This window comes from Eleutherodactylus coqui, chromosome 1 (genome assembly GCF_035609145.1).
Source record: "Eleutherodactylus coqui strain aEleCoq1 chromosome 1, aEleCoq1.hap1, whole genome shotgun sequence".
NCBI classification, from domain to species: domain Eukaryota; kingdom Metazoa; phylum Chordata; class Amphibia; order Anura; family Eleutherodactylidae; genus Eleutherodactylus; species Eleutherodactylus coqui.
Genome location: NC_089837.1, coordinates 118,075,864 through 118,101,591, shown reverse-complemented (window position 1 = coordinate 118,101,591; position 25,728 = coordinate 118,075,864). Strand labels below are relative to the sequence as shown.

The following is a 25,728-nucleotide window of genomic DNA, read 5'->3' as shown; positions in this document are numbered from 1 at the left end:
CCCCACGGCAGCTCCCGGTATAATAGTGACCCCCCACGGTGGCCCTTGGTATAACAGGGCCACCCCCCCCCATAGCAGCCCCCAGTATAATAGTGACCCCCCCACGGCGCCCCCTGGTATAATAGTGAACCTCCTCACGGCTGCCCTCGGTATAATAGGCCCCCCCACGGCGGCCCTCGGTATAATAGCCCCCCCCCTACGGCGGCCCCCTGTATGATAGTGACCCCTCGTGGCAGCCTCCGGTATAATAGCGACCCCCCCCCCACTGCGGCCCCTGGTATAATTATGGCACTTCCCCCACGGCGGCCCCCCTGTATAATAGCGACCCCCCCCCCCCACGGTGGCCCCCGGTAAAATTATGCCCCCCCCCCCACGGCGGCCCCTGGTATAATAGTGACCCCCCCACGGAAGCCTCCGGTAAAATAGTGACAGCCCCATGGCAGCCACCGGTAGAATAATGGCCGCCCCCAGTATAATAGTGACACCCCCCCACGGCGGCCCCCAGTAGAATTGTGATCCCCCCACAGAGGCCCCCAGTAGAATAGTGACCCCCCCCCCCCCCAGCAGCCCCCAGTGGAATAGTGACCCCCCTCAGAGCGGCCTCCAGCAGAATAGTGAGACCACACGACAGCCCTCAGTAGAATAGTGACACCCCACGGCGAACACCGGTAGGATAGTGCCCCCCCCCTCACCCACAGCGGCCCCCAGTAGAATAGTGACGCCCGCACAGCGGTACCCAGTAGAATAGTGACCCCCCCCCCACGGCAGCCCCCAGTATAATAGTGACCCCCCCCACGGCGCGCCCCCTGGTATTATAGTGAACCTCACCACGGCTGCCCTCGGTATAATAGGCCCCCCCACGGCGGCCCTCGGTATAATAGGCCCCCCCCCTACGGCAGCCCCCTGCATGATAGTGACCCCTCGTGGCAGCCTCCGGTATAATAGCGACACCCCCCCCCCCACGGCGGCCCCTGGTATAATTATGGCACTCCCCCCACGGCGGCCCCCCTGTATAATAGCGCCCCCCCACGGTGGCCCCCAGTATAATTATGCCCCCCACGGCGGCCCCTGGTATAATAGTGACCCCCCCACGGAAGCCCCCGGTAAAATAGTGACAGCCCCATGGCAGCCACCGGTAGAATAATGGCCGCCCCCAGTATAATAGTGACACACCCCCCCCCCCCACGGCGGCCCCCAGTAGAATTGTGATCCCCCCACAGCGGCCCCCAGTAGAATAGTGACCCCCCCCCCCACAGCAGCCCCCAGTGGAATAGTGACCCCCCTCACAGCGGCCTCCAGCAGAATAGTGAGACCACACGACAGCCCTCAGTAGAATAGTGACACCCCAATGGCAACCCCCAGTAGGATAGTGACCCCCCCCACCCACAGCGGCCCCCAGTAGAATAGTGATGCCCACACAGCAGTACCCAGTAGAATAGTGACCCCCCCACGGCAGCCCCCAGTAGAATAGTGACACCCCATAGCGGCCCCTAGTAGAATAGTGACAACCCACAGTGGCCCCCAGTAGAATAGTTACACCTCACAGCGGCTCCCAGTAAAATAGTGACATTATTATTATTATTTAGTGAAAAATACAATAAAGAACATAGCAAATAAAAGAAGTGAGGCCCAGTTCATATCAGCGTTGGGGCTTCAGTCATAATAGTGACCCCCCCCCCACGGCGGCCCCCAGTAGAATAGTGACTCCTCCACGGTGGCCCCCCGTAGAGTAGTAACACCCCACGGCAGCCCCCAGTAGAATACTGACACCCCGCGGCGACCCCCAGTAGAATAGTGACCCCTCCACGGCAGCCGACAGTAAAGTAGTGACACCCCACAGCGGCCCCCAGTAGAATAGTGACACCCCACGGCGGTCCATTATGCGGGCGTGAAAATCAAAGCTGCATAACAGGACAAAACAAAACTATTGATTTTAAAGGTTTGTTTTCTCTACAAGGATTCTTGCTCCTGATTACTACATGAGAGAAAAGATAGGACTTGCCCTATCTTTCTCACACATAGTATTAACCTCTTAATGACCCGGCCCCCTTTTTATTTTTCCATTTTCGTTTTTTCCTTTCCCCCTTTTAAAAAATCGCAACTCCTTTATTTATTTATCGGCGTCGCTGTGTGAGGCCTTTTTTTTTGCGGGACAAGTTGTATTTTCAATGGTGCTATTTAATGTGTCATATAATGTACTGAAAAACTTTTTAAAAATTCTAAGTGGAGTAAAATGAAAAGAAAAAAAAAAACGACCTTCCACCATCTTTCAGTTTCTACAGCGTACAAACTGCAATAAAAATGACATGATAACTTTATTCTATGTGTCATAGTCGTATAGTTTTGTCAAGTTGTATAGTTTTTTTTCGCTGTAGTACTTTTATTTTTTTCAAAGACATTTAATTTTTGAAAATTATTTTTTGCCGCCATCTTCTACGCACAATAACTTTTTTATTTGTCTGTCGATGTAGTTGTGCAAGGGTTCATTTTTTGTGAGACATGCTGTAGTTTACGTTGATACCATTTTGGAGTAAATACGACTTTTTTTTCGGACGAAGTTCACCATGCGGGGTAAGTAATGCGCTACTTTGATAGATCTGACTTTTACGGACGCGGCGATACCACATATGTATTTTTGTTTTAGGATTTAGATTTTTTTTATTATAGATATGGCAAAAGGGGGGTGATTTAAACTTTTATTACTTTTTTTTTTTACAATTAAAAAAACTTTATTGATCCCATTTTTACTTTCTTTTTTAGACCCCTGGAGGATTACAACTAGTGATGCTTTGATCACTCCTGCAGTATGATGTAATACTATAGCATTACATCATACTGCACTCTGACAGGCGGTCTATCAAGCCACCATATGGGGATGGCTTGATAGGCAGTCTGCCGAGACAGCCCTGGGGCCTTTCCATGACACCAGCACTGTTCCCTGCGATCTCACCACGGGGGAAGGGGAGAGGGTGGCGTACGGGACTCCTGAACAACATTCGGGAGATTTAAATGCCACTGTTAGAATTGACAGCAACATTTAAAGGGTTAATAGCCACAAAAGGCCACGCGGCTGATTGCAGCTATTGCCCGCGGGTGTCAGCTATAATAAACAGCTGACACCCACGCTGTATGAAGAGATGTCGCCCCGCGATCTCCCTTTATACACACCCCAATGCTGCATGATGTAAATGTACGTCATATAGCGGGAAGGGGTTAACTATGTGTGAGAAAGATAGGGCAGGACCTATCTTTCTGTTTTTTTCAAACTTGCACAAAGTTTGAAAGGTAAAAAAATAAAAGATTTTTACCATGTCCATGTGCAACTATGCTCCCCAGGAATGGTATGAACCTCAGAGCAAGGTTCTTGCATCAATGGAGAATATGAAAGGTCTGAAGGAGGTCAGCAGGGGTGTCCTTAAGGACAACACCTAGGCGGGGGTTGGTGGAGACATCTGGGGGGTGAGTGGTTCGGGAATGGCATTGTCTCTCCTCAAGGAGAGCATCCAGCAGGGGTGCTATTCCCAATCATTGCTTTACAGACTTGGTAGAAACTCCTACGTTGATTTGAAGGAATGCTGCCATCTAATAGGTGGTGCTCCAGGGGAATTGTTCCATTTTCCTTGTTTGCAAGTCTGAAGGAGAGATATCACATTCCTTTCATATTCTTTGTCACTGGACTAATTATTTACTGTTATGGTCAACCCTTCCTGTTATTTATCCAAATGCTATTAATCCCAATGTGTCTGTGGCCTCTTACCCTCTGTCTCTGGAATTTATCTAGTGAAAATTAAGTTCACCATGTTCGTGCCCTCCCATGTGATCATGTGTATTTATTAAATATGTCTGTAGATCTGTTCCATTATGCCTGAGGAAGGACCCTGAGAGGTCCGAAAGCTCACTATAACATCACGTATTTTTGTTAGCCATTAAAAGTGATCATATCTACAAGATTACTTGATTTCTCTTACTTAGAACAATCACAGCTCTGTAGAAGATACCATGCCAACAAGCAGCCAAATTCAGGATTTCACCAACAGGCTTTTTGCAGGGCACATTGGCATATGATTCAGATGATCTTAAATACATATTACTACAGACATTCAAAACATCAAATAAATTACATCTTATTGGGTTATGACCATTAAAGACATCTGGAACTGATTTGAATGCTATTGCACTAGTTTGTTTTCTTACATAGTATGGATGTCTTTCCATGAGCTCATTTCCTGTGTGTGATCATGCACTACTGATTTCTGGTGGATAACTGGGTGTAAGGGTAGGTGACTACAACTACCCTGCAAGCATTTTCTATGTGTGGGAGGTGGGAGAAACCTTTGGATTCAGCAGACTCCTGTGTTGAGTGGTAAGGATGTCTTTAAAATAATATCTGGAAAATTTCCGCTTCCTTCATTTGACTGCTGTGCTTATTTAACTAGTTAGGTCATCATCACTCAATGACAGCAACAGAGACCGATGGGACCACTAGAGCAGCAGGACATTTACTGGGGAAGTAATAGTTATGTTGTCATTTCATCATATCACTTGCTTTCAGCAAGTTCTATTTAAATGCCTGAGACATCTTCTAAAAAATATATATATATGTATATATATATATATATATATATATATATATTTATATATCTCTATATATTTAATTATCTATATCTATATATCTATCTATATCTATCTATCTATATCTATCTATATCCATATATCTATCCATATCTATATATCTATCCATATCTATATATATAGTAGGCAGGTAAAGGGTGAGGTTGTGGATGGAGTATATCTCCCTCCCAGGCTCTTAGTCTGGACAGGGTGGAGATCCAGTCCATAGCTTCCCCCTGGCTCTCAACTCAGCTGTAGGCACTGGCCCCGTTACTGGGGCATAAAAGGCTGCAGGTCCATGGGGTCAGTGTCTGACAAGCTGAGGAGAGAGCAATATCTTGCAGCCTGACAGCCTGAGGAGGAAGCCTCTGAGCACCCTGCGTGGTGCAGCATTTCATTTTGGTTGTATCGCATGAACTTTTGTGTTTTTCTGACTGGAAGCATACGTCAATATAAAGACTGCTGTAAGTTTTCATGCACTTCCAGAGTGTCTGTGCCGCCCCCAGTCCCTGAAGGACTCTTTCACAATATATACACATATATATATGCGTGGTTTTTTTTTAAATTAAACACTTTAGTGATTTTCTCCTCTTTAAAATCTGTGATGACATGCAAGTAAGATACTATTAGAATGTATAGACGTTTAACATTAGATATGAGATAAAATAAGTGCTTCCATAGTGTTGCATCACCACATAAAACTTGTCGGAATGAGTTACAAATACCATACGCTCACCATACTGGGTTGTGCAAACCAGGCACAACACCAGAAAATGATGTATATCAGATGCTACCTCTGAACCGTACAGGCGGGATAACCTCCGTACAGTGGGCAAAGAACTGAAAAACCAATCCCAGGCGCTAGTGAAAGAAGAAGAGCAATGGTCCAGGGTAGTGAAGACCAAGATCAATTGTAATTAATCTGATGAAGGCTTCAGTCTAGTGCCGAAATGCATAATTTTTACTTGAATAAATTGATTTTGGTTTTCACCCCCTTGGATCATTACTCTTCAGCAGCGCCTGAGATCCCTGGTTTTTGTATTTCATTTTTCGATTACACTAAATATGAAGGTTTAAAGGAATACTCCATAAAATGCTGCTAGACTACTCCTAGTACAGGGCCTACAGGAGCAGTGACCATACTCCTTGTGCCACGGGCTACTCCTTCGGGCCTGCCCTGGGAATAACACAGTACATCGGTTTTGCCTTCAGTGTTCCTTTAATAAAGTCAATACTGTGTACCGCCTAATCTCTGGATAACATGTGCTGCAGAACTGTTAATCATAAAGAAGAACTTTTCATTATACAAAAAAATGCGCGCTACCTCAATGTAAACAATGAAATAGTAAATTCTATTTTCTGAACAGTAATGGAGATAGCATAAAGATAAAGTGAATCACACAAATGGCAAGTTGTATAACTGCAGCAGAGAAATTGGAAAATTCAAACATATTCCTAAATCATGAAGATACTACATGGTCAGCAATAATTTAACAATAATCTTGTACAAACCCTGAAGTAGTACAAGAGAACCTAAAAGTAAGTCTGAGCCAAACGTAAAATCCTTAAAAGGCTATGCCAAGATGCACAGTCCCTTTCAGGATGCCCCAAGTCCTGCTCTCAGTAACCCCCGTAGCCAACCTGACACCTCCACTTCAGTGGCTGCTGCATGGAAATGTAGTATTACAACACAGCCATTCACATCAATGGCTATCCTGAAATAACAGGACAATCAAAGGTCTTCCAGGATGGGAGCGTCTCTTATAAAGCGCCTCTGGAGCATAGGTGGAGGTCCTATAGGAGAAGCCCCACTCTTTGACACGTGGACGCCATGTTTGCACAACCCCATTAACCGGAACTATATATTTACATCATAAGGTTGTATATCCAAATCCATATCAGTGGAAGCTACAGAGGAACCTAATACTCTACTATCACCAACTCCAAAGGCCATTTGTTAGTTCCATTAGCATGAGGAACACTCCTTTATGTAGGTGCTCAAGAAGACACGTACTCTAGACCAATAGATGTTGATTGTTTATGTAAAGGGGTACTCCCATCTTATCAAGTGATGACATATCATTAGGATATGCCATCACTTTATGATTGTTGGGAATCCAATTCTTGGTACCTCCATTGATCATGAGAATGATGGAGCCGCAGCAGTAATTTAGCACTGAGTAAATTTTGCCTGCGCTGCGGTCTCTGGACACTGGCCAGTGCGGGAACTGCATTCCCTTGAATGCTTCCATGTTTCAGTTCTTTGCATGGAAGCTAGTCGGGGTTCAACTATGCGATGTGGCTCTTTCATTCTCAGAATTGTCGTTGGACCGCAGTAATCATTGAGTAGTGCTATAACAATATACCATTATGTTATTTCCAGACTCTTATATTTCAAGCTTTAAAAGAAAGTGAAGACAAGGCAAAGGATACTTGTGATCAAAACCATACCATATTCTGAACAGATGTGCACTCTCTTCCTTTGTAGAACCTTGAGTTGGGTTTTCTGACCGCTGTTGAACAAAGCAGATGTAATAGATCATTAATTACAGGACTGAACCAACTTTCACCATTGTTTACACATTATATCACCAATATATTCTGTGAAGCTGTACGCAGATTGAGAACAATCGCATCAGTTCCTCCTGCATGGGGGCTAAAGTGTTAATCCATCTGACATACACACTAGTGCCAATCTCATATTTTTGGTGTGTGGGAGGAAACTGAAGTAGAGGAGAACATGCACACAAACAAAGCAACTCAGCACAAATGTTGTCCAAGTTGGATTTGACCCCAGGCCTCAAGTGCTTTGATTCATGAGATAAGGATTCAATTGGCCTGTGTATGTCCATTAGATCCACAAGACTTATTACTTATGAACACTAGTTATTTTTATCTGTAAGCATTTGTACTGTATCATTTGTGAATGTAGGCTGAAATCTGAAAGGTCCACATTAAAGGGGTATTCTGGGCACAGACTAACATTTTAAAATCTAATGTACATCATCACAATAAGTCATTTTGTAATAGGTTCACTGTACCTAGTCTGGCTGCTTTCTTCATTTTCTATGTCATGTGACCATCCAAGAGGGAGGTTGGTGCTAGTAAGTTGCAGAACCTGTGAGCACAGCCATCGCATTGGTTCATCGAGTGCTGCATTGATTGGTTCATCCAGCACTGCCAATCAGAGCCATCGCTTCCTGGAGGCGGGATTTATGAGTCCTACAACCAGGAAGTGATCTTCTGTGAGCGAACAAGGACTGCAGGATGCATAGCAGAGCTCCGGAGAGCAGTCGGAGGACCCGGTCCCAGCCTGCTAAGTATTCCGTTTTTTTAATGGAGTGCAGCTAGGGTTTATTTTCCAATGTTAAAGTTGCATCGCATGAAAACCGTGATTTTGTGCATTGTGGTGCAACAAAAACGAAGTCTCCGTAGGGAAAAATAGGCTACAAAAAAATTGCAAATCACAGCAATTTAGAGCATGCCGCAATTTATTTTTCTTGCAAGATACCATAAGAGAAAACAGCACTAATGTAAAGGAACCCATTGTAAAAGCGCTTTCTTACGCTATCGTATTGCGGCAAAAGCGATTTTTTTCGCCCACGTGAAAGTGGCTTAATTCATTAATTGGTAAGGGGGAGAAGGGCACAAAACTGTATCTTTGAGAGAGAGAGGAGAGTGAGAGAAAGAGAGAGAGAGGAGAGTGAGAGAAAGAGAGAGAGAGAGAGAGAGAGAGGAGAGTGAGAGAGAGAGATGAGATAGATAGATATGAGGTAGAGAGACATATATGAGATATATAAAGAGATATGAGATAGATATAGTTAGATGGATATGAAAGAGAGAGATAGAGATAGATATGAGATAAATAGATAGATGGATAGCTATGAGGGGGAGAGATAGATAAGAGATAGATAGATAAGAGATAGATAGATATGAGATAAAGAGATAGATAGCTATGCGAGAGATAGATGGATAAGAGATAGATAGATAGATAGATAGATAAGAGATAGATAGATAGATACCGCGTTTTCCCAAAAATAAGACAGTGTCTTATATTAATTTTTGTTCAAAAAGGTTTAACTTTTTTACATCTATAGCTGCCTGGACACTATTTAAATTGACTTTTTTAATTAACTGTTAGCAGGGCTTAAATTTGGAGTAGGGCTTATATTTCAAGCATCCTCAAAAAGCCTGAAAAATCATTTTGCATCCTCCAAAATTGTGGAAAATCATGCTATGTCTTATTTGCAGAGTATGTCTTATTTTCAGGGAAACAGGGTAGGAGATAGATAGATATGAGATAGATGGATGGGTAGATAGATATGAGATAGATAGATAGATAGATAGATAGATATGAGATAGATAGATAGATGAATATAAAAGAGAGAGAGATAGATATGAGATAAGGAGATAGATGGATAGCTATGAGATAGATAGATAGATAGATAGATAGATAGATAGATAGATAGATAGATAGATAGATAGGAGATAGATGAATGGATCGATGGATGGGTGGATGGATGGATAGATAGATAGAAGAGAGAGAGGTAGATAGGAGATAGAAGATAGATAAATAGAGAGATAGATATGAGATAGATAGACATATATGAGATATATAGAGAGATATGAGATAGACATAGATAGATGGATATGAAAAAGAGAGAGATAGATATGCGATAAGGAGATAGATGGATAGCTATGAGAGAGATAGATATATAGGAGATAGATGGATGGATGGATAGATAAAAGAGAGAGATATAGATAGAAGATAGATAGATAGACAGATAGATAAATAGATAGATATGAGATAGATAGCTAGATAGATAGATAGATAGACATATATAAGATATATAGATAGATATGAGATAGATATAGATAGATGGATATGAAAGAGAGATAGATATGAGATAAGGAGATAGATGGATAGCTATGAGAGAGAGAGAGAGAGAGATAGATAGATAGATAGATAGATAGATAGATATGAGATAGATAATAATAATAATAATAAACTTTATTTGTATAGCGCCAACATATTCTGCAGCGCTTACATAGACAGGGGGAATACAGAAAGACAAAAGTACAAAAAATTACAGAACCACGGTTACAATCGTAATCAGTTGGTGGAAACAATAGGGGTGAGGGTCCTGCTCCAACGAGCTTACATACTACAAGTAATGGGGTGATACAGAAGGTAAAGGGGCTGGAGGTGTGCACAGTATCGCGTGATGGAGAGTGAGGGATGCTATATACAGACAACAGTCAGACATTTAGCTATGCGACGGCAGGATCAATATGACTGCAGGAGCGGTTTATGATGGCTAGCAGGGATTGCAGTCAGTAGGTCAGGAAACATGTTATCAGGCGGTGTACAGAAGGGTTTGTTTAGGGAATGCGGTATGCATCCCTGAAGAGGTGCGTTTTTAGAGCACGCCTGAAGTTTTTCGAGTCCTGGATTGCCCGGATGTTCTTTGGTAGTGCATTCCAGAGGACTGGTGCTGCTCTGGAGAAGTCTTGGAGGCGGGAGTGAGAAGTTCGAATTAGAGGGGTGTGCAGTCTAGTTTCGTTTGCCGAGCGGAGAGCCCGGGCTGGGTGATGGATGGAGATGAGGGAAGCAATATAGGGGGGCGCTGCACTGTGGAGGGCTTTGTGGATTAAGGTAATAAGTTTAAATTGAATTCTATATTTAACGGGCAGCCAGTGCAGTGACCGGCACAGGGCAGAGGCATCTGAGTAGCGGCTGGACAGGAAGATGAGCCTGGCTGCCGCATTCAGGATGGATTGGAGAGGGTAGAGTCTGGTGCAGGGCAGGCCGATCAGCAATGAGTTGCAATAGTCGAGCCGTGAGTGGATGAGGGCAACAATAAGCGTTTTCAGCGTGTCTATGGTGAGAAAAGAGCGGATTCTTGAGATGTTCTTGAGGTGCAGCTGACAGGTTCGGGCCACTGATTGGATGTAGGGGGTAAATGAGAGATCTGAGTCGAATATGACCCCAAGACAGCGGGCATGTTGTTTGGGAGTTATGGTGGCGCCACACACTGAGATGGAGATGTCAGGATGAGGTCGGTTGGTGGAAGGAGGAAACACCAGTAGGTCAGTTTTAGAGAGATTTAGTTTTAGGTAGAGAGAGGACATAGTGTTAGAGACAGCAGACAGACAGTTGGTGATGTTTTGGAGGAAAGGTGCAGAGATGTCACGGGAAGAGGTGTATAGCTGGGTGTCATCAGCATAGAGGTGGTAATGGAGGCCAAAGCTCCTGATGGTTTGTCCAACAGGGGCTGTGTAGATAGAGAAAAGGAGGGGGCCAAGGACCGAGCCTTGGGGGACCCCAACAGCAAGGGGAAGAGAAGGAGAGGTAGAGCCAGCAAAGGAGACACTGAAAGAGCGGTCAGATAGGTAGGAGGAGAACCAGGAGAGATAGATAGATAGAAAGATAGATAGATATGAGATAGATAGATAGATAGATAGATAGATAGATAGATAGATAGATAGATAGATAGATAGATAGATATGGGATATATAGAAAAAAAGATAGATATGATATAGATGGATGGATGGATAGATAGATGCAAAATAAACATCTACAAAGTAAAGGTTTTCGAAATCAGCAAAGCAACCGTCAGAAGGCATCTAGTGAACATTGAATGAATTGTGCTAAATAATCAGACATGTATAGGTAGAGAATAGATTACAATTGCAGCATCAAAACAAGGCATACAAAGCAAGTTAATCAGTCTGTTTGTTACATCCTGCTGTATAAATTGAAAGAGAAAGGTAGCAGCATTGACAATCCTGATTATTCTACCTTGTAAAGTGCACACAGAAGATTAAAGCTGTAGAAAATGAATAGAACAGTCCAGGAAGGGTATAATTTCTCCTTAGGGAAAACCTCTAGTAGGTGTGTGAGGAGAAACCTATAAAGTATTCTATACAAGCCTTATAACGATGACTGACCAAACCAGGCCAGAATCCGTACACAGACAGATATTTCAGGTTTTTGCCCCTCATCAGCGTGCAGTAGATTTCTGGCTTGGCTAATGAGAGGATTTTCAATTCCCAGCTATTGTAATAAGGCTTGTATAAAATCTTTTTACCAGCCAAGCCAGAAACCTATTGCACACTGATGAGGGGCAAAACCCCGAAACAGCTGTCTGTACATGGATTCTGGTGTGGCTTTCAATTCCCAGTCATTGTTATAAGGCTTGTATAAAGAGTCAACATTGACTTGCAGGAATGTTGCCTTCCAATAGGTCACGCTGCAGAGGTAATGTTCCATCTACCTTATTATAAAGGTTTAGTAATGTACTAGCTCAAGTTCTAGTTTTATGTTATATGTACTTTATTCATGTAAGGGGAATGTATTATCAGAATAATTACACAAAACTGCATTTAAATTGTTTTTTTTCTACATACTTTAAATAGCTTTTGGTGGAATTTTTATTTCTATTATTTTTAAGAAACCACCTGTATAACATTTCTGTCCCAGTTTTCACACTAGCCATTGGACTACATATAATATCCTAACACTTCCTATTTCTGTAACTTCACTCCGTTATTGTGTAGACTGGGACAGGGGCAGCAGAGTCATGTCAGCAACATCAAAGGCAGGGAATTTCATGACAGAAAACAGCTGTCATGTACAAGTCTTTTGTACTACAGGAGGCCTGGATACACTTTGTCTTTGAATGCATCTCCATTTCCACTTCCCGATTTCTTGTGGTTGACCATTAACTCTCTTTCATTGTAGCTGCCCTAAAGAATGTATTAACCTGTTTACAACCACAAACCATACACATATGGTGAGCGGTCCTAGGCTTTAAACCTACACTATTGTAAATGTGTTTTAGGGGCTCTTCACACGGGCGTATTTGTGTGCATTTTAGCGCACGCAAAATTTTGGGGCATAATACGCAGAAAATAGAACCCACTGATTTTAATGGCTTTGTTAACAATTGCATATTTTGTCCACACAAATGGGTAGGGAAAGAACACACCCGGCACTCATTAAAGAATCTAGCCATTTCAATAGCTATGAACATTGATGCATACTTTTTTTGGGCACGCAATTGTGCATGACTTGGGCGCAGAAAATGTACAATAAAAATATGCAGTTGCACGCGCAAATATGCAACTTATTTTCTGCAAAAACGCATGCAAATACGCTTCACTTGTGTGAAGGGGCCCTAAAGCTCCTCTACCTGCTCAACCTAACAAAAGCATGTCAGGTGCCTGGTTGCCAAAGTAAGCTGGGAAGCCTGAGGAAAACACAGTTGCGGTTTATGAAATCCATAAAAAAAGCTTGTAAAAAAGGCATGAAATTAATGTTATTTCTTGCAAGTCCAAAAAGCACACTACTAAAAATTTGTGTGTGAGAAAAGCCTTAAACAATGTAAAGGAGTGATTAGATGAGCAAGTCCTCATAATTTCACTCCTTTTCTGGGAAAAAAAACCCATATGTGACAATCAGAGAGCAAATGCTCTCTGACTGATGGGATCTTAATGATAAAATAAACAAAAATTCATGTCTCCCTTGCCATGGAACGGGGGATAGGAGAGATAATCACAGATCTTTTATGCTGCTGGCTGGTCTCCCTTCCCCCTCCCACTCTCCTGTACACTGATTTAAATGACAACTATAAATGAATCCCCTAAGGTCTTCTTGCAAGCCTCTCTTGAAGATTACTGTCTCTATAATTTCACAAGCTACTAACAAATAGGTTTAAGAAGATGCTCTGCAAGTTCTAGGGCAGTCAGGATAATTACTTCATGGAACTTGGCAACAAGTGCAAGTCTCAGAGAATGGGGGATCTGAGGATAAGACATGACCAACGTTTTACTTTAACCCTTTCCAATCCACTGTCTGACGTCTTCCTACATTCTGATTGAAGCTCGTACAGCTCCAATGTCAGAAGACGTCCGGCAGGGTATTCTTACCATCTATTGCCAGCCACTCCACTGTCGGAGCCTTTCTGGCGCACACACACTGGCTTTAGCCAGCAGATGGCACCGTTGTATAGCAGCAAAAAGAGAAAGCCTTTTAGGAAACCCTGAATCCAAAATTGGATTGGAAAGGGTTAAGGTACTAGAGTAATGTAAATGTTATATTCCTGGAAACCCTCCTTACAATGGAATTTAGGCCATTACATTGATTATGATTTTTTTTATACAGCAATTATGTTTTTTTGAATTAAGACACCAGAAGGACCCCTTTCAATAGCAGTTACCCCATGTGAGATCACAGTGTGAGAAATCTGTATTCATGGTTCACATTTATATACCAATCTGCAAACACAAATTGCATGTCAATATATTGCTCAAACCTGAAATGCAGTTACCAGGACATTTATTTTTGCATATGCTTATCAGGCTTTCAAATTTCCCTCACAACATCAAACGCGTCGTACAAGGTTAATCGAATCCATTTTTTGACAATGTCTATAATTCAATAATAACAACAAGGCTGACATATGATAACTGAACATTTACTGCCGGCTTATCTTGTTGGCTTGCAAAAATGTAATATATTCATTGTGACGAACTAGAGAGAGAAGTCATTTTTTGAACACAATTTTATGATGTCTTTTATAATGTTGTAGCAGAGGACTCTGGTTTATCATTATTTAAATGCTGTGCTCTGCCTATTACTGCCTGAATTCTTATCTTGCCCCTTTTTGAACGCATATTCATCAAACTATGGGTGAAATTTCTTAGGCTTGGCATTTCTGACGCCGGGCTTATGGCTCATTCACACAGGCGTAGGCAGATTTCGGTCTATGAACATGCTGCGTATTCACAGACCAGAACACTGCGGGGGAAAGGGGGGTGGGGAGGGGGGTTCGCAAGAGCATTGCATTTTTCACGCTTGCCAAAAAATATGCAATGCGCCCCAGTGATTTCCAGCAGAAATATGCATGTATCATGTGTATTCACAGCATATTTATGGGGGCCAATAGGCCTTAATGGACCAAAATAGGACATGCTACGTTTTTTCATGTAAATTCACAAGAGTTAGTACGTTTATTGAAATTAATGGGTTCCATCCACTCCGTAGAGCATATTTATGCCTGTGTGTGTGAATGAGCCCTTAGTACAGTTTTCCTCGCTGCACAATGCACTAAATATATTATGTATTGAGCACATACTGCTATACATTTGTGGCATAAATTATACAGAAATCTGTCAGTCTGGGGCAGCCAAGCCTCCTCCTGATAAGCCCCACCCACTTTCCCAAAAGGTGGCAGGGCCGTTGCAGACAGAAAAAAAGTTGCAAATTATATGCAAATACCTGCTTGCACAAAAAGTAGTATTTTTTTGGCACCAGAAATTGGCATAAAAAGGTTCATACATGTGCCCCTATGTTATATATGTTGTTGAAGACCTGATGAAGAGATCTAGTAGCTTCAAAACTCGCATATATAATTTTTCTGCTTAGCCAATAAATGTATCACCTCTTTAATACTTGTCTTATTACACAAGAGTATTGAACGTCATATATGATATGTAGAATTACTTTGTCACATTGAGCAGTATGTCAGGATCAGCAAGTAATTTGGACTGTTGTTTTCTATTGGTCAGTTTTGAGCACCATCGGGGCAGATTTACTAATCCAGTCTACTCTGAAAATGCATCAAATTAATCCATTTTATACATCTTTAGACACTTCAATATGTTTCTACCAGAAATTGGTTTGCTCAGTTTACACCAATATTTAGTGCCAAAATTTAGTAATTCTAGAAACAAATTTCCACTAAAATACGCCCCTTTTCTACTAAGCCACACCTCCTTCAGTATGTCTATTAAAAATATTATAAATGTGGTGCACAGGATTAGCAAGCACTTTGAAAGGACCCATATTAAATTCATTCGTGAATTGCTTTTCACCTATTACATGGGTGCACAAGATCAGGAAATGATCCAGAGACCCCCACCAATCCTGAGAACTAAGGTCCTGTGACCCTCTCTACTCATCACTGCAAGGTCATTTCTCCCACGCACAGGGATGTCAGACTGAATGGAGCGCTGTTCATGCATGAGTAGCCCTGCTCCATTAATTTTAATGGGGATGACAGAGATTGGTAAGCACTTGTATTCGACTATCTCCGACAGACAGATTGAAAGTGAATGGAAAAGCATGGGCGACTGTTGCTCCATTCGAGCTCTTCTCTACTACAGAGGATGCCGTAAGCATATAGTGAGGAGGAGGTAACATGGCACCCAACTGATGCCATGAGACACCAACTGATCGTAAAATTATCCCCTATCCTATGGTTAAATAGGCACAATTGCAGAATTTGGGGAACTGAGAATCCCGCTCCGACTAAGCCCAAGTGTGGCTCACCCAAAGAGAATGTCTTCTGTTCTGTGTCTCTGCGGAGTCCACGGTAACTGGATTCTCCTATCTGGGCATGAGAAACTGGTTACTGCTGTAAGTGAACGATGACTGATGATTACATCTACAAGCAGGATGGGGCACCAGCCCACTTTCACCTTCAATGTTCTTGCCTACTTCAATGATGTCCTGCCTCAACGCTGGATAAGAAGAGTGAGAAGAAGCTACCGGGCCTTTATGCAGTTGCCTCTGCGAAGGCCTGACTTAACTCTGTGCAGTTTTTACTTTGTGGGGATACATCAAGGAAAGAACCTATGTGGCGCCTCTGCCACGTAACCTTGATGAATTGCGAGTAAGAATTCAGGAAGCCGCAGACACTCTAACGCCAGACATGTTAAGCAGAGTCTGTCAGGAATTCATCAATCTTTGTCACATCACCCATGGGGCTCACATTGAATCGCTGTAATGTGGATAAAACTTGGGATCCTTGTGCATCATATAAAGCAGAAAATATCCTTTCATGTACGTTGGTTGTTGAATAATATATTTTTTAAAGTGGGACTCATGGCCCTTTTACACGGGTGAGAATCACACGATTCTCATTTGCCTGATGGAACAAGGTGGTGATGCCACCACAGGCTCGTTCACACTCTACACCGTGTTTAGACTGCACGATTCTCATTCAGGCACCTATCATTCAGTAATTCAAATTCCTATGTGAAACACTGAATGGGTAGTGTTTAAATGGCACGATAAGTGCCCGAGTCAGCGCCGGTTTTTATGCCGGCTGAAACTGAATGATGAAGGAGAACCTCATGATTTTTGCTTGCTGTTCAGTTATTTGGCCTGAGCTTAAACTGAATGATTATCGTTGTTTAGTTTGTTATTATTTATATATTATACTAGTAATCATTAGGAAATTATAGTACCAGTGTTTCTGGTGGTGCCACACAGCTCTGCTACGTGCAGGTCACACACACAGCACTGCTACATACATTGTTCATCCCATACAACAGGGATCAGAAGCAGCACAGCACTGGAGATGAAGGATCTGTGATGACGTCACCGTCATGTGATCAGGGCGGAGCTGCTGCTTCTGATCATCAAAGGTCCTCATCGTTGTGCAGATTACGGGTGGACTACAAACCCTCTGCGGCCTCAGTTGCTATGGAATACTAACGAACACCTAGATGGACAGCAGCCGCGTGCATACAGGATCTGTAATGATGTCCCCATCATGTGACTCATGTAATTCCCTCACTGATGACGTCACCGTCATGTGATCGGGGTGGAGCATGTAAGTCACTCACAAACCCACCCACTCATGCACAAACGGACAGGTCATCGTTAGTAGTCTGATAACATCCATTTTGTGTGCACTTATTTTAATTAATTAATTTTATTTAGTTCTTGGGTTATGAAGTTACAACTCTGTAATATACTATATACACATAATAGGGTAATGTGTCATAATATAACGAGAAACTCAGCAGGGTATTTGGATTATTTTGATGGTGATACAAATGGTTGTGATATAGAGCAATCCTATATATAAAGCATGTTACATGTACCCTCTTACCTGTTCTATCTGCAGCAGTCACTACTCACCTCAGTCCCTGACATAGACCGCACTCTCTGTCTACATTACCCGTAAATCGCTTTCCTTCCCTAATTCCTGTACAAATCATCACTTTTTCGTTTTACGGAGAACAAAAAAAGCTTGCCAAGTAGAAGAGCTATATGAGATAATCCATCAGCCAGCTAACAGCAGTAATGGGACGTCTACACATCTCTATCCGGAGGTCTGTAGCTAGAAGATACATTGTCATTTATGGGATAGCTACAATTAGAGAACTTTAGAAGACCAGCTACTGTTACATTATCATAGATTTATGTCTGATTGTGACGCTCGGTGACAGATACACAACTGGCATCTCATGGGCACTGTCCCGTGTACCCACAAGATTGCAGATGGAGCGTGGCTGTAATACACAGCTGGGCTTCTGCCGCCACTCATACTTATCCTGTTTGTATAAGCCAGGCATATAGTTTCACCTGTCTCAGGAGGAACAACAACATTAGATCTATAATGGAATTTACAGCATCTTATCTTCCGCTTTTCAAAGGACAATCTAGATCGAATTGAAAAAGAAATGATAATATGGGTAAAATTACTGGCTGGCAAAGGGCTCTTTTACATGGACAGATAAATTGTTCAGATTCCCACAACCCAGCAAGAATTTGAACAATTACCTTTAAGTCTACATGCATGCATAAACTGGATGACAAATGAGAACTTATACTTATGCAGAATGTGTCCTGGACACAAGAGCATCAGTCACCCTTGGTCATGAATAGATTGTTGAGTAACAGCCATTTTCTATTGTTCTACCCAATCCTATTTTGTTGTCTCTAGAGTTGTCTAGAAGTTGCTCACCCCTCCTCCCTCCATGTTAATGAAATGTAATGTTATCCAAGCCAAGCGAGCCATTCAATAGGAATGTGTAAAGTAATAATCTCTGGTTGAACTAAGAAGCCAATAGTTGAGCGTGGCCCATACTAGAACAGATCGCCAAGAGTGATGGGCAGCGACCCAAGTGCTTGTCCTTGGAGACATACTGTATATTTCATCAGTAAGCTAAGTCTCATAGAAAAACTAATTTGGAAAAAAACATCATATCTTTAACCATTTTGTGCAGTCATCATTGATGTAGAAGCCAACAATATCTCCTCTATATTTCCAGATTGTAACACCATCTATAATCAATTCTTCAGAACGTCATCACAAGTAAGAAGGAACATACTCAACTATGGACGCAACACCAACTGGATGTGAAACACTGACTGTCACATGACACATATTCATTTTTGTCATGGCAAATATTACAACTATGTATTAAATACTCCAACATGATCTTCATTCCATACACAACCGTACAAAATGTACAATACCCTAAAGACAGCAGATGCCACAAAATGGGAAGACAGAAGAACCAACATAATCCTGAATGATAACGGGAAGGGATAAAATCATAACTCTGGAATGTTTCACACAAGCGTATGCGCAAAAATGTGGGCCCTGAACAATGCCGTATTGCATATACTACTATACAATTTGTGCTCGCATGCCCAGTTCACATGGGTGCTGGACAGACTAATGAACTGAGTTCTTTTTCCTGCGGAAATGTGCAGATTGTGTGCAATTGCAAGGCTATTAAGCCTTTCCAATTCATTGTCTGACCTCTGAAGAAATTATGATTTAAGGCTGTACAGCTCCGATGTAGGAAGACATCCTCCGTGGTTCTCTTGCTGTATATTGCCAGCCTCTCTGCTGTCGGAGCCTATCCAACGTGTCACCTCATGCAGTACTGGCTTTAGCCAGCAGATAGCGTCGTTGTATAATGGCAGAAAAAGAGTAAGCCCCCTAGGAAAACCAGGATACAAATTGGATTGGAAAGGGTTTAAGTGCACATTTGCACACCTCCCGTAGATTTCTATGCGGACCCTTGGTGTGCAAATGCACACAAATATAGAGAATGCTGCATTTTTTTTCATACACATAAAAAGGTAATGAGAAGAAACCTATTGAAATCAATGAAATCAATGAGTTTTATTCTCTGCATATTGCCCACACAAATACGCTCGTGTGAATGGGCCCAACAGCTATGTTCCAATTTGTGCTGGAGATCCCATTAGGTGAGAAAGGGCTTGTTTCTCAGAAGACAACTCTAACCTTCACAAGGAACTATGGTTAATATCAATATCTGGAGAACGGAGCATCTTGGAAATAAACATCTTATGGGGGAAAGCATTGTTTTGCTATCTCAAACACAGTGAAATGTGATTTCCCAGAAAGGAATGCTCCATTATATCAGTGCCACATAGCCCTGTAATCTGCTGTGAGATCTATCATCAGTGCATTAACTCCTTCACTACTGTAGACCAATAAGAATGCAACACTAATTTTCCTGTCAAATATAAGGGATTCCGTAATGGCTGTGAACATGGCATTAGGAAGCGTTCACACACCACTGATTTGCTGCAGGTTTTGTCAAGAATTTTATTAGATCTGCATCAAATTTCACTCTTTCAATTGCATTCAAATGTAAGGTGTGAAATCTGTTGTGGATCTGCACCAAAGTCCGTTCTTCTGAATGGGGTCATACACACGAGCGATGTTTTCCTGCAAGACACCATGATGGAATGCAGGAAACAAATCATGGCATGTTCTATCTTGCTACGTGCCGTCGCATCGCAGCTCTGATTGTTTTCAATGGGGCTAGCGGGAGCATCGCACCACGTGGTAGATGCACGCGATGCCATGCAAGGTCTCCCACTAAGAACAATGGGAGAAACTCCGTGATCCGCTACAGCCCTGAAGTGATGCCAGGCTGTTTTGACATAAAAACTCCTCCCATCCTTGGGAAATTTACATGGATGGCGGCTGCGATATGGGGCTGTGATTCACGGACCTATATTGTGCTTACCTGTGTGAAGTTAGCAGAATTAGGAAACCAATGATTTTCAATGGTTTAATTTCCATTTGCGATGTTTTCACTGATGCAACGTGGCGTTAAAAAAAAAAACACGGCATGCCCTATCTTTCAGAGTTTTGCTATTGCATCACAAAGTACTAACTATCACTGCGTAATACACAGTAACAATATCCCAATGTGAATGAGCCCTTATTCTCATATTATATATTTATGTGCTTAATAAGACTTGATGGTATTAATGCACATATTACACCTCAGATCTGCAGATATTCTCACTAACTTCCATCAGGGCATCTTTTAAATGCTGTAATGATAAGTCCAGCTTAGTGACAAGTACATTATATAGGTTTTTATAGAAAAGCACAATACCAGTCTTTAAATGGTTAATACGTCAGAACATTGAAGGTGCCTTTATAGTGAATGAGGCCTCAGTAATAAACACTGGCAGTAACTATGGCAACAGTGCTGATGTCATAAATACCTCAGTCTATGACAGAGAACCCTTCCCAGAAAACTCCATGCCGACAGGACAGACGGCCATATGCAGCATCGTGCTTGGTGTGTCTGGAGACATGACACTTCACCATGTGTAAGGGAGGAAAGTGGACATCCGTCTAACCAGCCCCATCAGCCATACCCACCAGCCAGATCATCTAACTTATTCCTAGCTATCAGTGGGGTTACAGATGCTGCAGCCAGATCTCCGGCACGCCTGCTATTTGCTGCCTGGAGAGCTCACAGTTGGATATCTTCATAAGGCACTTGCACAAGGCCTCTGCTTTGTCCTTTGCCTCATTTAATACTGTCTGATTACTTGTAGGACCTGATGGATTACTGGAAGTATGAGAAATGGACAATTCTGGTAACATCTACTGCTATATATTGGCGTTAACCTTGTAAGGCCAGAGGGAGGTTCGTCCTCCACCATGGATCCCTAGAGGTTCCCTCCACAGGGGGTTGATCCTCTCTGGAGTGCTGGATGATGACTCTTCGTGAGTCCGGGGTGCGCCATTTTCAGCATCTTTTTCATAGCAATTGGACTCATCTTAAATTGGAGACACTGAATAAAAATATATTCATGTGATTGTAATAAAATTTGGTCTATTTAACACTGAATTAAAGTGTCTGTGTTTTCTTCCCAATCTTTGGTTTGGGTGATGTTTGGGACTCGGGATCCATCACATATTACACAGGGATGAGGCCGGACATCCAGCGGGGGACGTTTCATTCAGTGCAAGAAAACCGGATGGATACAGATAGGACGCAGACAGCATCTTGAATAGCCTACATGTACATAGAAAATACTGAATAGTTTATCTGTTTATATGGACTGTTTAAAGGGATGAGATGCTATGTAAATGCAGTTTCATTTTGGGGAGTATCCTCCCTCCCTGGGCCCCACCATCCCAGGAATGCTGTGGAGACCCCCATCATCATACTTAAAGGGGTATTCCGGTTATGTAAAGTTGCTGTCAAATGAATGCTAATCAAATGTTGCTATAGTTTGCAGTGTGGTTCTGCTTTGGACTTTGTGTCCGTAGCTCTATAAACCATCACCTTCTCCCGACACTACAGAACAGAGGCTTATTCACAGGTAGGGCATTAGAGGTGATATTAAATCCCCAGCCAATGAGGTTAGTTTTTGGGATGAGTAGATGGTGACAGGTTCCTTTTAAAGGGACTGTGATATTGCCATGGCCATGTCTTCCCACCTGACCTGGAAGAGCCACATAGCCGTTGCGGTCACCTACAGGTAACAATAATCTGAACACGCCACCGGAAGCATCAGAGAAGTATAATAGAGCTCTTGGCTTTTTGTTGCACCCATTGATTGTCTCGAATTGTAACAGTAATGACTCAAGTAGATGAAAATATTTTACTACATCAGTAAATGCAAGATAGCTAAGTTTTCTATTCTGAGCATTTGTGTTCAGATGAAATAGGGAGAGAAGAAGGCAAAGTCAAGGAAACTGGCATGTTTGTCTTGAGAGAGAGAGAGAGAGCTGGCACTAGCGGAGCTCCCCTCTAGGAAAAGCTATTCACACTTGTTCTAGAAAAGATTTTGTTGCCATGGGTACTGATGTAACAGAGAGAACTGAAAAGGAATAAAAAGCTTTTAGGGAGCTTGGATCAGGTTTGTTCAAACCATTTTACTTTACCTAAATTTGCAATTAACCCCTCTGACTTTTTAATGTATTCCCTATTCAAACATGAAACCGTATATGAAATATAAATCTCAGTATATTTATGTTTTGCTGAGAGCCATTTAACAAAACTCATAGCAGCATACGGCAAGTTTTAGAAATACAGGTCAGATCTCCTAGCTGTGCTGCTCATATAGTCTATGTGAATTTCTAAGCATGCCAATTACTGCTCATTTTAATTGTAGACTAAATACAGGCCCTGTGTCCAATAAGTTCAAAGCACTGAAGCAATTAACAGGTCAGAGTTTGCTGGATTGTTTCCAGAAATGAGCGTTGGAAGTTAATATAATTTAGACTGAATTGGTAAGTGGCCACATTAAATATCACAGTCGATGTCAGTCTTCCCTTAAAATGATTGCTGTGTACATAAAGGAAGGTTCTCTGCGAGTATATAAACTGTGATTAAATACCTAAGCACTAGATGTGCTCTAGCGTAATATACAGAATATTGAAATATATAAGCAAATATTTACCAAAATTAACTTTCTCTTCAACTTTGTGTAGTCCATAGGAAAATACATAGACATACAGTAGATTTGTTGCTGAAATGCCATTGCTTCTGTAACATGTACATGGATTTGTGCACCCCATTCGGATGAACAGGGTGGTGACCGATGCTTCTGCAAAAAATTTAATGTGGACATGCTTCTAGATTGAACACACATTATGGCTCCATCTTGTATGGAGCCATGACAGAGCTACTTTAGAGGTGCATGAGGTATAGTATCTGCCATTCCTCCATATGCCTCTGATTTTAGAAAGTATCTCTGTACAGATAGAGTTGTATGGAAGTATAAGGAGTCATCATGTACAGTACTGGGCTCTGCCATGTGTGTGAGCCCTTTAGGGTAGTGTTTCTCATCCGAGGTTCCCAAGAGCCTTGGGATTCCCTCAGCCCTGGTCAAGAGCTCCCCAAAGTGCAGTAACAACAGGACTTGTCACTTTTACTAGGAAAGGCAAAATGATTTCCGTTACTCAAAGATGTTATACAAAGCAGTAAACATATCTGAGCCAAAATTATAGGATTGGACAAGATTTACAGAATGATTTACCTGCTTCTACACTGAGGTTATCGGAGACAGGAATCCCACTTGGGGTTTCCCAGGAATGGAAACAATTTTCAGGAAAATAAGGAATTCCTAAAGCATAACATAGTATGTAAAGCCGAAAAAAACATGTCCATCCAGTTCAGCGTATTTCTCCCCCAATGTTGATCCAGAAGAAGGCAAAAAACCTCAATGAGGTAGATGCTCATTTTCCCCATTTAAGGCAAAAAAATTCCTTCCTGATTCCAATCTGGCAATCGGAATAATCCCTGGATCACCGACCCTTCTGAAGTTATTAGTGATTATAACATATAATACTGTATCGCTTAAGAAATACATCCAGGCCCCTCTTGTACTCTTTTATCGAATTTGCTATCACCAAGACCTCCAACAGAGAGTTCCATAGTCTCACTGCTTTTATAGTGAAGAACCCCCTCTATGTCGGTGTAGAAACCTTTTTTCCTCTAGATGTAGAGGGCGCCCCTTGTTACAGTCACAGTCCTGGGTATAAATAGATGATGGGACAGATCTCTGTATTGTCCCCTGATATATTTATACATAGTCATTAGGTCACCCCTCAACAGTCTTCTTCTAAACTAAATAATCCCAATTTTGATAACCTCTCTGGATATTGTAGTCCACCCATTCCATTTATTACTTTAGTTGCCTGCCTTTGTACCCACTTAAGCTCTGATATGTCCTCCTTGAGTACTGGTGCCCCAAACTGTCCACAGTATTCTATGTATGATCTAACCAGTGACTTGTAAAGAGAAAGAACAATGTTCTCATCATGTGTCCCTAGACCTCTGTTGATGCACCCCATGATCCTATTTGGCTTGGTAGCAGCTGCCTGACCCTGGTTGCTCCAGTTAAGCTTACAGTTAGCTAAAAGTCCCTTCCCATGTCAGTGTTTTTCAGTGATTTCTTGTTTAGTGTGTAATGGTGACATGTATTACTGTATTTCCTCTGCCATATGTATAACTTTACATTTTTTCAAATACAGGAAGCAAAGTAGGCAGGGTTTAATGAGAGGGACGGGGCCTGCTGTATACCAAAAGTTTTACTATCACTTCTGCAGGAATTTGGCACAAATCAACGCACAAATATACACCTGGCAGGCGTAGATTTCATTTTCTGGCATATGCACAGCCAAATAGGCACCAGATTTATTAAGAGGCATGCAGCTCCTCATAAATTTGTCACACCAGTCTTAATAAATCTTCCCCCAAGTCTCAATGACGTCTGCTGTGCTTATTCTGAAAATATATCAGCTTGGACACAACACACGTGTGGTAAACATATGAGGCTAATTCATTCAAGACTGGAGCTCTTCCTGCACTGTACATGAGGTTTTATCTTGGCAGTGCATCTTGCTGGCCCCAACTCCGATAATTCTGTCACTTTTTATATAATGATCTTTTTACAAACTGTTACCTTTACAAATCTGTCTTCCCTAAACCCTAAACGAATGTAGACACCAGTAATAAAATGTCCGCTTCCATTTATCTGTATCAGAGCAAATTGTGAGTTATCATTCCCTGGTGGAGAACTTTAGATTTGTCTTATCTGGGAAATATTCAAGATTCTAAAATCCTCTTGCTTAAAGACCTAGTGACCACTAGCTATTCTATCCTTCGCATAAGCTAGCCAGACACAGGAAGTAAGTGTTGGCTAAACAAGCGGGTATTTCCTCTGAATCCACCATAAATAAAGGAGCTGTCCCATCCAGGCTTTTGTGGGAGTTTTTTGAGCCAAAACCAAAAGTGGAAGTGCAAGGAATGGCAAATCTAAAGGAAGGTCTTACTTCTCCATCTTGCTGGATCCACTTTTGACTTCGGCTCAAAAAATTATAAGTAAACTGTCAAAAACTGCCAAGAAAAATCGGTGTTAAAACACCCTAAAATTATTTCAAATGGGGAAGAGAATAGTACATTATTAGGCCAATATGGCCACCAAGATGTTCACCAGGAAAACAAAATCTTGGATCCTATGGGGAAGGGGGCTACAAAGAAAGACGTAGTAGAACAGTTGTATACTTCATATTT

At 42.0% G+C, this 25,728-nt stretch overlaps 1 protein-coding gene across 1 annotated transcript in view; it reads right to left on the bottom strand.

Annotated features, from left to right (window-relative positions):
- Positions 1–25,728, bottom strand: part of SLC9A9 (solute carrier family 9 member A9) — a 693,984-nt gene that overhangs the window by 133,368 nt on the left and 534,888 nt on the right. The window contains exon 14 of the mRNA XM_066599390.1: positions 7,045–7,124. Coding sequence (XP_066455487.1) covers positions 7,045–7,124 — 80 coding nt within the window. The remainder of the gene's footprint in view (positions 1–7,044; positions 7,125–25,728) is intronic.